The 13618-nt window shown below is 40.5% G+C and overlaps 1 protein-coding gene across 2 annotated transcripts in view; it reads left to right on the forward strand.

Annotated features, from left to right (window-relative positions):
• The first annotated feature begins 786 nt into the window (after positions 1 to 786).
• The window catches only part of Bmp2k (BMP2 inducible kinase), a 126249-nt gene continuing 113417 nt past the window's right edge, over positions 787 to 13618 (forward strand). For both annotated transcript variants that reach the window (XM_004643188.2, XM_023703301.1), the window contains exon 1: positions 787 to 1130. In XM_004643188.2, coding sequence (XP_004643245.1) covers positions 968 to 1130 — 163 coding nt within the window. In that variant the 5' untranslated portion in view covers positions 787 to 967. The remainder of the gene's footprint in view (positions 1131 to 13618) is intronic.

The raw sequence follows: 13618 nt of genomic DNA on the forward strand, positions 1-13618 counted from the left end.
GCCGGGTGGTGACCTTGGGCGAGGCAGCTCCGCGAGACGCCCGACCCAGATAGCCCGGGCGCGGCGCAACACGCTCGCGATCTTTGACAGCGCTAAGCGCACACCGCTGCCCAGCGCAGGCGCCCGCGGCGGCGCAATACAGCGTGGGCGGCTCCACTCCGGCTTCGCCCGGCTCCCGGCGCGGGCTGAGGGTCCTGGCGGCGCAGGGCTGGGAACTGGAGGAAAGTGAAGCGAGAAGTTCCTCAGACTCTACAAAGTTGCCGCCGCATTTTGACACGCCGGCTTCCAGCCAAGGGGACACGCCCGGCCGCTCGACCCGGGCGGAAGCAGACCCCGGGGCCACCTCTACCTGAGATCAGGCCCCACACACTGCCACCCTCCCGGGTTCACACTCGCACCCGGGCCCCGAGCTCGGCGCGCCCACCCCCACCCGCGCGCCCACGTGACAAGGGCCGGTGCGTCACTTCCGGCGGCGGCGGCAGCGGCGGCGGCGGCGCCTGCGTGAGGCGCCCGGGCTTGGGAGCGGCTGGCAGCAGTGCTGCGCTACCAACGGCCGGGAGTGGAGGGCAGCGCGAGTCCGGCTGCAGCCCTGAGAGTGTGGAGCCCTCGCGACGCAGCCTGGCTCCTCGTTCCTTCCTCTGGGGCTCCCAGAGGCTGCCGCGGCCGCGGCCGCGGTGGGGCGCTGTGGGAGGTGCCCAGCTCGCCCCCCGCCCCGGGCCCGCCCCTCCTCGCCTCTCCGGGCCCGCCCCTCCCCGCCTCCCCGCCCTACGCCCTGCGCTGGCCCGGCACTTTTGGCGCGGCCGCGAGCGAGCGAGGTAGCGGGCGCGGTATGTGAGGCTCGGCTCGCCTCGGCCTTGCGCGGCGGCCGCGGTGCTCACGGACGCTGGCGTAGGCGGTGAAGGGCCAGGGCGGCCACGCCTCGCGCACGCCGGGCCGGGACGCGCGCCCCCAGGGCGCCCGCGGGACCATGAAGAAGTTCTCTCGGATGCCCAAGTCCGATGGTGGCAGCGGCGCGGCAGGCTTAGGGGCCGGCGCGGCGGGAGCCGGCGGCGGCGGCGGCTCCTCCGTCGGGGTCCGGGTGTTCGCGGTCGGCCGCTACCAGGTCACCCTGGAGGAGTCACTGGCTGAAGGTGAGGCGCGGGGCGGCGGGGGCGTGGCGGGCTCTGCGTCTCCGCGCTTGCGGCTCCCCTTTCCTTTCTGCGGGGCTCAAAAGGAGTTAGCTCAGACTCTTGGTCCCCAACCGGCTCTCGTATAATGACTGGAACGCATTTCCTACTGTCTGGGCGCGAGGAAGTAAATAGAAGACCTAGCGAGTGATGGGTGTCTCGTTTGGGGCTGTGACTCACGCGAGGGCCCCATCAAGGCTGGGTCCAGACTCGGCTTTGCCCGCAGTGGCTGGGACGGGTGTCCGGCGTTGGCCTCTGCAGGAAGACCCTGCAGCCCTGGGGTCGACTCAGTCATCGGTTTGAAACCAACACTTGTGTAGCGTGTGTGCTTGTCGATACTTTGCCCCAAATTCGGTTAATAGGTTGCTGGGGCGGGGTCAGGAAAACTAGAAGCCCACTTATCTTTGTTGTTTAGGATCTTTTTTTGTTCTATAGGACACTTATTATTCATGCCCTCCTCTGTGTTTCTTTGGAAGTACGCGATTTTAAAGGTGATGCGATTTAAAGCTGAGACAGAGCAGGTAACTTCCACTTACAAAGTATTGTGATGGATCTTGCATTATCTTGTAACAGGTCAAGGCAAAAGGTGGAAGTAAAGTTGCAGAAAACCCCCATATGACATGTTCTTTGATTGCTAGACTTTGGTTTTATATTTTTAGTATAGTTGGATTGTAGAAAGTACTTGCTTCTGTTTATTTCATGCCGCACGGACCTTTGAGCTTTCAATTGCAAAATATTACAAAATAAATACTTGAAAAATTAATAATTCTTACTGCTAAATGACCCGTTTGAGTTTTAAGATTAACAGAAAAGTGGAAGAGAGTAGTTTTAATTCTCTTAATGGAGTCGACGTTGATGTGGCTTGAATGCAAGACTTGTATTTTTTTGAAATGCAGTAAACAGTAGTAAATTGGTGTTTGAATTTCAGTGTAAAATATTCTGACATCGTTTGGTAAGCCGTTCTCCAGACTAATAAGACTAGCTGAATCTTGGGAGAGGTGGGAGGAGCAGCCTTAGCTTCTCAAAATAATGAATATATGGCTTTTTTTTGGTCTGTTTAAGACAGCGTCTTACTGTGGTTCTCAGACTGACCTTGAACTCATTTTGTAGCCCAAGCGGGTCTCAAACTCACTGATCCTCTTGTCTCAGCCTCTGGAGTTCTGAGATTACAGGCATGCACCTCCATACTCAGCCTGGTGATCAGTTTTAATAAATGTACTGTGCTCTAAAATTTCCTGTGTCTTGCATATCATCCCAAGTGTTGGTTTGGATTGGGTTATAGTTTTTAAGAACACATGGCTGTGAACTCCATCTTTTGAGTTTTAGTGTTTATTTGAAATGTAGTAGGAGCAGTGTTACTCATTTTCTTACTAAATCCCTGATATTTCATTTATTACAGAGAAAATACTGACAATTCACATACTAAATTATGAATTTGTAACTTTATCACTTAAGCATGTCCTATGCCATTTTTCAGTTAAAAATACATAATTTTGCAGAATAAAAAAAAGATGAATTTCAAAAGGAGAGTTCTCATTCAACCATAAAGACAAAACAACTTTTCAATTATTCATTTTATTTTTAGAGTGCTCTACTGGCCTTCACCATAAATTTGCCCCCTTTGTTTTTGAAAAAGGAGTCATCAGGTATGCTCAGAGAAGGCAAGTATTAAAGAGACCCTCTTGGAAAATGGAACTTATTAGCTCTTGGGACCAAGCTTTAAGTTTTCTGTAGAACTGAGCCAAGGCCTATGCTTTGTTCTCTTGGGCATTTCTTCTCTCTCTAGCAAATGCAACTGAAATGATCCATATTCAGTTTATTTTTTGTTCTGATTTTTTTTTTTTTAATTCAGATGCTTAATAAACCTCATCCTTTCAAATTAACATGCAGGCTAAGGTTGGCAAGGCTGGCAAGCACAAGGCTAGTTCACATTTAAACATGATGAATCAGTAATTGACAGGCTTTCCTATCAGTTTGGACAACTGCTTTTTGATAAAGCATTAGAGAACCTACATATGGGGAGAGATATAACATTGAATGGGTAATGTAGTAGAAGCTAAGGCAGACCAAAGGAACAAACTGAATACTGTTTGCATTTTTTGCTTTGGGTTAGTGTTTAGGCCAGGGCTTAGTTGAATGGTGTGCCTCTAGATGTTTTTGTCAGTCTACTGTGGACATAGCAGTCTTACTCATAATTACTGCTGCAGTGTCTTCAATAAATCTGTTGCTGTCTGTCTTTCTCTGTATGATTACTTATGTTTCAAGTCACTGTGAACACTTGAGTTGTTGAATATGAAATCATTGCGTTTAGAGGAAATGACAGGTTAGGTTTCTGGAAGACTTTATTCACCATATTTTTATTAGGTGATCAATACGTTTATGTGTGTTTCTGACACATAAATGACATTATTTAAAAGACACTATTTAAATATCTTATTGAATCATTAATATTGAAATTATGACCAGTAATAATATAACTCATTTTCTCTAAGGAGTAGCACAGACATGCACTTAGGAATGGTAGACAGCAATTCAGCATTATACTTGGGGATGTTTTGTATAATAAAATCCCCAATAAACACAATAATGAGAAAAACAACACTAAATTGACCATGAAAAGAACACTATGAGAGCTAAAATAAGAACGTGCAAGTTAGAAGATCTCAGATTTTCACTTTTTTGCACATCTGCAGGGGACTATGAAAGTGTCATGAATGATAGTTTGGGGATTAAAATAAATTTTTATTTAGGTAGATTTGTAAGTAAAAAATCCTTACATAGTGGGGATCAACTACTTGAAACCTGATTTAAAACATAGATCCTGTACTAAGTACATAAAAAACTAACAAAAAAAATTTCATGGGTAAACATTTTGAATAAACTGTTGGAGTTCTTTTCTGAAATACATAACTTTCTATATTGTCCTTCTAGTCAAGCATTTCTACTGTATGTTTGAAAATGCTGACAACTTGTGCCTTTTATTTTCTACTGAAGGCTTAGATGGCTGATACCATAGGCATTTTCAGGTTCTTTTCTCAAATGGTTTGGTTTAAGGATGCTAAACAAATCCCACCTTCAGGTTCTAGGAATGAGGTGGAAATGTATGTCAGTTTTTGCTTGAAACAATAGCTGATTTTCAAGCACATAATTCACTGTAATCTTTAGAGTTTCGTTTCGTTTCGTTTCTTTTCTTTTCTTTTCTTTTCTTTTTTTTTTTTTTGTTCCTTTGGCAGTACTGGGGACTGAACTCAAGAGGAGCTCTCCCCCTGAGCTGTATTATCTTTTGAGACAAGATCTTGCCAAGTTGTCTAGGTTGGTCTTGGACTTTCAGTCTTGCCCCATCCTGCTGAGTTGGTGGGATTATAGTCATGTGCCACCATACCTCGTAGCTTTTAGGTTTTTATTGAAACAATAATCCTAGCTGTTGTTCATGTGCATGATATGCTTGTAGACCTTTGGTGCTACTCTAAGGAATTTCTTATTTATAGGAAGAAGTTGTTTCTTGATGAGACATTTTAAAAACTCAGACTTGTAGTGATCCTGTTTCAGCCTCCCCAGTACTGGAATTACAGGCATGTGCCACTACACCTGATCTTTCTGATTTATATTTTTGTGTTCATACTTAATAGGTATAAAATGGTTGAGAGGTTTACAAGTTATATGGTAAAGTGGTGACTGGAATGGAGATGAAATGTTAAAATGTATGCTTGTGTAGATCTTGTGGATTGAACAAGGGCTGTGTGTAATAGGAAACATCATGAATGACTTTCTTATGAAACCCTTGGCTGGAGGTACCACATAGTAAGATTTAGAGAGGAATGTTGGGAGTTCAGTAGCTCAGACATGTCAGGTGGGAAGGAAATGTCAAGTAAGAAATTGAGCATATGGGCTGAAGATTAGCAGTGGAGTTTGGGCTTAGCAACAGGTACTTTCTATTAATGAGCATTTGACTATTATTTAAATCCTAAGGAGAGGATGGATATAGGGAGGCAGTGTAGAATGGATGTTTGTTCACTGAAGCACTCCGGAAAGCATTAATGTTCATTAGATCCTGAGATCTTGATAAAACACTGAATGCTGAGCCTGACAACCAAAATTTCAGTATGTCTGTGTAGGGCTCCGTATTTCCATTTCTGCAAACTGCTGATTTAAGGCAGGGCTGGACAAACAAGAAAGAAAAAGGCCAGAGAAGTGTGAGAATCTGTTTGGAAATTTAGGTCTGTTTCAAAAAGGGGAAGACTGAACATTTATATTAGTGAAAAGTTATCTTGATCCAATTTTTTTGCACTGGCATTCACATTTCTCCACACTTAGTTACCTGTTAAATTTTATCCCTGATTGCTTGGTAGGTGTATATTTATTGCTCTAGATTCTATGTGTTCTATTTCTGGTGATTTTGTGACTAAATCTTGTACTTGACTATTACTCTGCTTTTGCCTGAGTAATTACTTGTAATGTCCTTCCTACAAACAGTCGTGGCTACTTGCTCTTCCCCTATGTCTTGTTTACCCACTCTTTCCACTCAGTCTTCCTTGCTGAGATGAAATACTTACCACCCAAAGTTAAGGGAGGAAAGGTTTGTTTAGCTTAGTTTTTGTAGGTTTCAGTCCATAAACAGCTGGCTGCACTGTAGGGTGGTGCATGACAGGGATGAGGGGTCAGCAGTTCATGGTGGATGCAAGGTAGCAAAGCAACAAGCAAGGAACAACTGCACCTCTTTTCTATCCCTTGTATTTTCTATCCCTTTTATCCCAGGCTTCTTAGGGTGGGTAGTAGTCACACCCTTAATCCTGGTGCCCTTGAGTGTAGCATAGCACAATGAATCAATCACACACTGTAGATCCAGCCATCTCTGACAAAGCCCTGCCTGTGATTGCACAAGGCTTGAGGGGGGCATCTAGACACAAACCATAACACCCTCTTATTGCATTTAATCTTTTGTCTTGATAATATATAATTATATAAGCACTTAGAATTAATGACTAAGGTGGTTAATTACTCTTCTCTCACCTCCCCTAAAGACTAAGCTTTCTGAGGGTAGAGACACTCTTTAATTGTACTTGTATTCCAATACTTATTAAAAGAAATGGTATTTGACAAAACGAAAACAAAACATTTTTTAGCCATATGGTGTTTTTCAATAGAATTTAGACCTACTTTATAAATTGAAAAATCCCAATGTGGGACTGTATTGGACTATCAGAGGTGTTCTACTTAGTAGATCAGGGGATCTTGAGTTTCCAGTTTGGGTGAAGACAAGCAGCAGCCAAGGCAAAGTGACATTTCTGTTAGCCACCTTGAAACAGTAAAAAAGGAATAACCTGAGTATCATTTTATTCTATTGACATTATAATGTATTTATTTTACAAAGGTAGATGAGGTAAAAAAGAAAAGTCTTATTACATGTAGTTGTGAAAGTATTTTATATTTAGCCGTTAGTTTTGACAGTCCTTTTGTGTGAAGAGCTTTCTAAGGGCAAGCACTAGTAGCTAGCTGGTTCGGTATTACTTGTGTAGACTTGATTTCTGTCCTATAGTATACATGTCCAGCAATTAATTTTGTTGTTGTTGTTGAATTAAGCTCTTAGGCAACAGTGTTTTGTCTTTTGAAACATAAAGTTAGTGTATAAGGACTAAAGAAGGAAATGTGTGACAATACCTCATAGTGCATGCCACATCTCTGAATAAATGCTAGTGAACTTAGATTCAAATCTAGTCATAAGCTTGCAGTGAAATCTGATTCTGAAATCATAGTAACTTTTAGATTAGATATCACATTTATCTTGAATAGTTATGTGTTTATAGAAATCTAAAGTTTTAATTAGACAATTATATGATATTGAGCCACATATAGTTTTCATGTATGAACTATATAGCTTTTGACTTTCATAGTAGCATATGCTTTCTCAGTAAAATGAAAGTAGTTTTCAGAGGATATTACACAGAATATTATTTACTCCTGATTTTTGTTTTTGGGTTATGTTGTCATTACAGGGCTAGCTCCTAGGATGTAATTTTGATTGTCCTCAAGAGCAAGTTATTATTAACACTGAAGCCATTATTCCCAATTTTCAATACTTTAAAAAAACTTAGTGGAAATTATGCTCCAATGTAATGCTACATTTTTTTTTGCTTTTAGTCGTAGTCAGCTATTATGGTGAGAAATTGACATTCTTATGCTAAGCAGTTGTCTTAATAAAAATCTATCTTTATTGTTATTACTTTCTATTTATTTAGTTTAGGGTTTATAGGGTCTCACTACGTAGAATGGAGTTGTAGTGATCGTCCTGTTTTCAGCCTCCCAAGTGCTGATTATAGGCGCATGCCACCATGCTCAGTCTCAGTCACCATTGAGTTTGCCCTGGGGGTGGGGCTGGCATAGCACACTGGGGATGGAACCCCTGGCCCCTACGTCTGCCTAAGCAGGTGGTTTAATATGCTGAGCTATCTGGCTGGTCCTGATTCTCTATCTTTATTAGAGCATGTTTGATAGCTCTCAAAATGATTAAAGCCTTGATTTGAAATCCCAGAATTAAGTCTTGAACAATGGTTTCAGAGTTGCCATAGTTCTTTTCAAGAGCTGTGAATGAAGTTTATCTCTGAGATTAAGACTTTTATTTCTTTATATCATTTTTTAAAATTTTATTTTTTGGCATGATCTGCTGAACAATTCAGTTACTCGGTTGGGAGGTTGAGTGGTTAATGACAATTATTTTAAATGGTTGAGCACTTAGTTAATTTGGAGATTCTGTGTGGATGAGATCAGTCAGTACATATCTGCTAATGGTTTCAAAGATCTCTTTTCGGGGAAGTGGTTGTAGGGCTTTTCCCATACAGTGACTTTGTTTTTGGAAATTTGGTTTATTTTAGTCTTATAGAATGCCAGGAACATTAAGCAGAGTTTGGGACACTGTATGGTCTTTAGAGAGACATTTTGTACAGGATGTTATTTTAAAAACAGAAATGATTTTTATTGCTGGATTACCTATTTTAAGGTTTACTGTCTGATTAGTGTCTTCTTGGAGGCAACTGCCAGGGAAGAGTGTTGGGGCTTGTGGTCAGGTCAGCTGCTCATCCCAGTCTGCCTTTGCTTGGCATTGTGATACTTTGACCTCTTTCCTCAAGGAAGAAAAATGAAGTGGATAAAAATGAATTTGTAACATAGTTTTACATTCAGTGATTTAGCTATATGATTTTTAACATGAGGAAGGGAAGGACAGCAGGGAAGAGTTTTAAAATTTTAGAATTAAGTAATGAAACTTTGTGTTTGGTTTTCATACATTTATGTTCACAGTGAATTTGCCATTTTTATTTTTATATCCTATTGTATAAAATTACTCCATAATCATTAGGAAAAATTATATTCTAAAAGAATTGGGGCCGGGGAGATGGCTCAGTGGAATAAGCACTTCCCTGGCAAGCGCAAGGGCCTGAGTTCAATCCCCGGTTCTGCAAAAAAAAAAAAAAAAGAATTATGTGATATCCCATTTCCTCAAGGGATTGGAACTCAAATAAATTTGTGTGGCATTCTATTTGGTTTTGAAAGTTGTACCAGCTTGCTTACTTATTGTCTTAATTTGTATTGCCATGTAATCATATATATATATATATATATACATATATATATACACATATATATATGTATATATGTATATATATATATATATGTGATCATAAAATACATATTTTGCAGCATATCAGAAAGTACAAGAAACCCTGTTTTTCAAGTTTTTGTTTGAAAACAGTGAGTTATGACAGTACATCTGAATGGGTTGATGGATGGCATATCAGAAGAACTTGGTACTTTTGTTTCAAGGGCTGTTAGCCCTAGTTTGGGCCCTTAATACTTAAGAGAGAATTACATTAACGGACTGTTTTTCCAGGCTGTTGCCTTGTCAAACCAATTTTTGTATTCCTTCTGGTTTAGTCTTCTTGGACTTCTATTCATGCCCCTACCTTAGTTGCCTAATCACGCGAAGTGCAAACTCATTCTGGGATTCAAGGCTCCCTGCAGTGTGTCCCAACTCACACATGCTACCTTTAATCAGCCTCCTCACCTTCCTCCTCCCCCTTCCTCCTCCCCCTTCCTCCTTTTCTTCCTGTTTCCTATCCCCTCGCCCCTCCTCCTTTTTCCTTTGTCTTCTTCCTCTTTCTTCCTCCTCTGTCTCCTTTTTCCTTCCCTCTGTCCCACACTGTCCCTCCCTCCCTTGTCTCTTCTATCTCTCCTTCATTTTTCTCTTCCTCTTTACCTCCCTCCCTTTTTTCTCTTATAATGAAGCTGTCTACTACCAAGTGGGTGTAATTAATACATTCCTGTATTTGTAACAACTGTTACTATCCCTCTCTCCCTTTTCCTCCCCTCTTTCCTCTCCTCTGTCCTTTGACCTCTTTCCCCTCTCTTCTCCTCATCTATATCCAGGTCCGTATTTGTATCTACATAAGTACTATGCATCTGCCTGCCTGCCTGCTTGCTATAGTCTCAGTATTTATGGCCCCTTCCCCTGTACATTGACATTCTACCCCTAAGGTGATAGATGGTATTAGGTTTGGGAGATGATTAAGTCATGAGACTAAGAAACCTCTCGAAATGGGTATTTGCCTTTGTTAAAGATATCCTGGTGAGACCCCTGGTGTGAGAAGAGATCTTTGAGGAAGTGGGCACTTACCAGATACCAAATCTCCCAGCATCTTGGTCTTGGATTTTGGACCCTTCAGAACTATGAGAAATAAATTTGTTGGTTGTGTACCACACAATTTGTGATGTTTTTGTTATGACACTATGCACTGAGACATTTTTAATGTTTTTTTTTTGTTCTGTTTTTGCTTACATTGTTAAATTTGCTTAGAAATTTGTTTAGAGTGTCTCAAGGTAGACATGTCACCCACTCATATTGGGTGTTCAAAGATATATTTAAAACACATTCTTGGGGCCGGTGAGATAACTAAGCACTTACATAGGCAAGTGCAGGGACTGGGGTTCAATCCCCAGTGCACATACTGCACCGGCCCTGCTCCCGGGCACTCTGAGCTGTGGACCAAGTCTGGGTGTGGTGGCGCATGCCTGTAATCCCAGTGCTGGGGAGGCTGAAAACAAAATGATCACAGTGAGTCCAAGCTGCGTGGAGACCTGGTACTGAATACATACACTTAAAAAAACAACAAAACTTTCTTGTAATCTTTGTTAATGTAACTACAACCACATGAGTAGTGTAGTCCTGTGTCTATAACAGCTGTTACTTTTCAGCTGATTATTTTACATAGCTTGTTTTATTCCTATCAAATGAGAAGTATACTTTTAAAATTTCGCTCCTTCAGGATTTGACTTGAAATCATCTTTTGTCTTTTGCAGCACTATGCTTATGATAGGTATTCAGTATATGCATAAGAGATCGAGTGTTAGTATTTCTCTATTTTCCCCCCAGAGTTTCATGAATTCATAGGTGGGGCTTTCAGAAGATGACTAAATTATGGGGGTTTATAGCTGACTTGCTGTTAGGAGGTGGGGTTTGGTCAGAAGAAGTGGATGATCTGAAGGAGCTTATCTCCCCTGCAGTCCCTCTCACACTGCTTCCTGGCTGCCTTGACATGAGCAGCCTCTCTTCTGCCATCCCCTTCTGATATGCCTCCTTTTTTTTGGAGTGAGCCAACTATGGACAGAAACATAAGCCAGAATAAATCATTCCTCCTTTAAATTGTGGGTGTCAAGTATTTTGTCACACTGACAAAAAAATTGACTAAGATGTTTAGTTTTGGAATTAAGAGATGGACAGAGGGGCTATTAAAATTTACTTTAAGTTGGGCATTGTGGTACACGCCTGTAATTCCAGGCTGTTTGGGAGGCTGAGGTAGGAGACTGGTCTGAGCAATTTAGTGACATGCTGCTCAGAAAAAAAGGGATAAGGATGTAGTTCAATGTAATGCCTTAAATTTAATCTTTAGTTATATACACACACACTTACTATAAAACCTAACTGTCGAATTGATGTTTACCTGCTTTGTGTGTGTGTGTGTGTGTGTGTGTGTGTGTGTGTATGTATGTGTATGTGTGTGTTTATGTGTGTGGGTATTGCATCTAGGGTGTTACAGTGTTAATTAAGCACAGTACTACTGAGCTACACCTACAGCTTTAGCAAAGTTTTTTAATGCCCATTTACAAAAATTGAGATATACTTGACAATAATGAAAGTACAATAATATCAAGTTGGGTGAAAAACATAACCTGATTTATTTTTGGATTTCTGGCTTGTTTTATTTGTTATGGTAGTATATATAGTTCTTAATTGTTTTGTGGGTACTGTGTTGAAATTACTAAGTATGGCCCTAAAGATTTTCTTGAACCTTGTCATCCCTCCGCTGAAAAGCCACTTCTGTGGGTCTGAGAGGAGCTGGGTAGATCTAAAATATGTACTTAAGATAACTGATCTTAAAAACATTTTGGGACTGGTCTACTGCATTTGTTTTTCTCTTAAATGAAGGATAGTTTCAAGGTTTAATGGTATGATGGCTGTCTAATGGACTATAAGGAGGAGTACTCATCATTGTAAGGCTGTAGGGGAAGAAAACGTGTGATCATGAATTTTGGAGACCCCTCTAACTCTATGATATTGGAGCTACTTATTCTCTAGGCAGTGAGACATTGAGTTTGTTCTTAAGTGAGGAAATTTGTAAATCTGGTACAGAGGTCTCAGGGTAGCAAATCAGGTCTTAATATATGGTTTTGTTAATAGTTAATCATGAATCACCTTGACAGTTTTCTCCCCCAATTCTTTAGTTCCCTGAAGGAAAAGGTTTCCACATGACACTTTCCCTGCCTAAATGCTGTATTTATTCTCCTTCATTTTTGATGGGTGAGTCATTATTAGGGTTTGATAGAGCTCTTTACATACCTATTTTCTTTTCAATGAGAGGTCAGTAGTATGAATTTTATTCATTTTGGAATCATTACCACTAAATATTAGATACTAGCTAAAGTGAGTTAAACAAAAGTCTTGTTTGTTGTTTTCTTTTTTGTTACCAATAATCAAACTCAGGCAGACCCTGCACTATTGAGCTACATTCCTGGCCCACAAAATAGTTAAGTATTTTACTTACTCAACCTTTTTAGGACCATTTTTCTAGGAAGTGGGATTATGCATCATGGACCATGACCCACATTCCATTCTGTGACCCAGATCATGGAATCTCTGCTGCTGAATGTTAATAGTCTGTTTTTGTATGGAAAAAACAAAACAAAAACAAATGCTGCAGACTTATAATAAGACATGTACTTCAAGTATTTTTTCTGAAGTATAGTGTGTATGTGCTCAGCTGTGCATAGGCTTTTGATAGTGGTTTTTTTTTTTTTTTTTTTTTTTTTTTTGAGACAAGGTCTCACTATGTGGTTCAGGTTGTCCTTGATTCACTGTATAGCCCAGGCTGGCCTTTCATTCAAGGCCGTCCTCCTGCCTCAATCACCCAAGTGCAGGGGTTACAGGCATATATTACCATACCTTGCTTTTTGATTGTGTTTTCTGTGACCAATTAGAGAAGTTTGTAAGATAGTCATGTGTGTGTACAGAATGTGGGTATTTCAACACCCCCCTCTTTTGTGTATGTGGTGGGCCAAAACTGGACTTGGTGTAGATCTTTAGTCTTACTAGCAAAATTTATGGTTAACTTATCTAAACAGCCTAGTGGACAGTTAGTAGTCCTGTGAAATTGGAAGATGTTTAGTAATTTTTTGATTTTAGCAAAATATTGTTTATGTAATCCAAAGGAAAAACTTTTCTCTCTTCAGATTGATAGTTATTTTTATTTTTATCCCAGTGAAAGTAGTGTTACTGATGTAATTAAATTAGTGCTTTTTTTGAGAAAGGGTCTTGCTGTGAGGTTTAGGCTGGCCTTGAATTCACTGTGTGTAACCCAGGCTGGCCTTGAACTTGCAGTGATCCTCCTGCTTCAGTCTACTAAGTGCTGGGATAGCAGGTGTGACCACCACATTCAGCTTGATTTTATTTTTTAAAATTTCATTGAAGTAAGAAGTTTGAAAATGTTGCATATAAGTCCATGAGTCTTACTTTCTTAAGTGTTGTTTGCATATGATTTTTGACTATAAAAAGGGACTGTTGGAAGTGAGTTTGATATATATACATTTCTGCCATGAGAACCTATTTATAGATTCAAAGTTTAAATCTGTCCTATTTTGTATTTACATATATATTTTTTTCACTACTAAATGGTCCTTCATTTATATCCCCCTTTTTTATTTTGTTTTGTCCAGCTACTTTCTCTTAGTTCAATGAGAAGAAAGATTTGTACTAATATTTAGACAAGAGATCGTGTCTGTTTCTTGTACTCTGAATAATTACTATGAAGACAACAATATGCAATGTATTTATTATTGTAACTGTCCTACTAACCTGTTTTGAAACTGTCTCATTGCTATTTCTTTCTCATTAAAATTAATAAAAATTT

This window comes from Octodon degus, unplaced genomic scaffold (assembly GCF_000260255.1).
Source record: "Octodon degus isolate 3935 unplaced genomic scaffold, OctDeg1.0 scaffold00168, whole genome shotgun sequence".
Lineage (NCBI taxonomy): Eukaryota > Metazoa > Chordata > Mammalia > Rodentia > Octodontidae > Octodon > Octodon degus.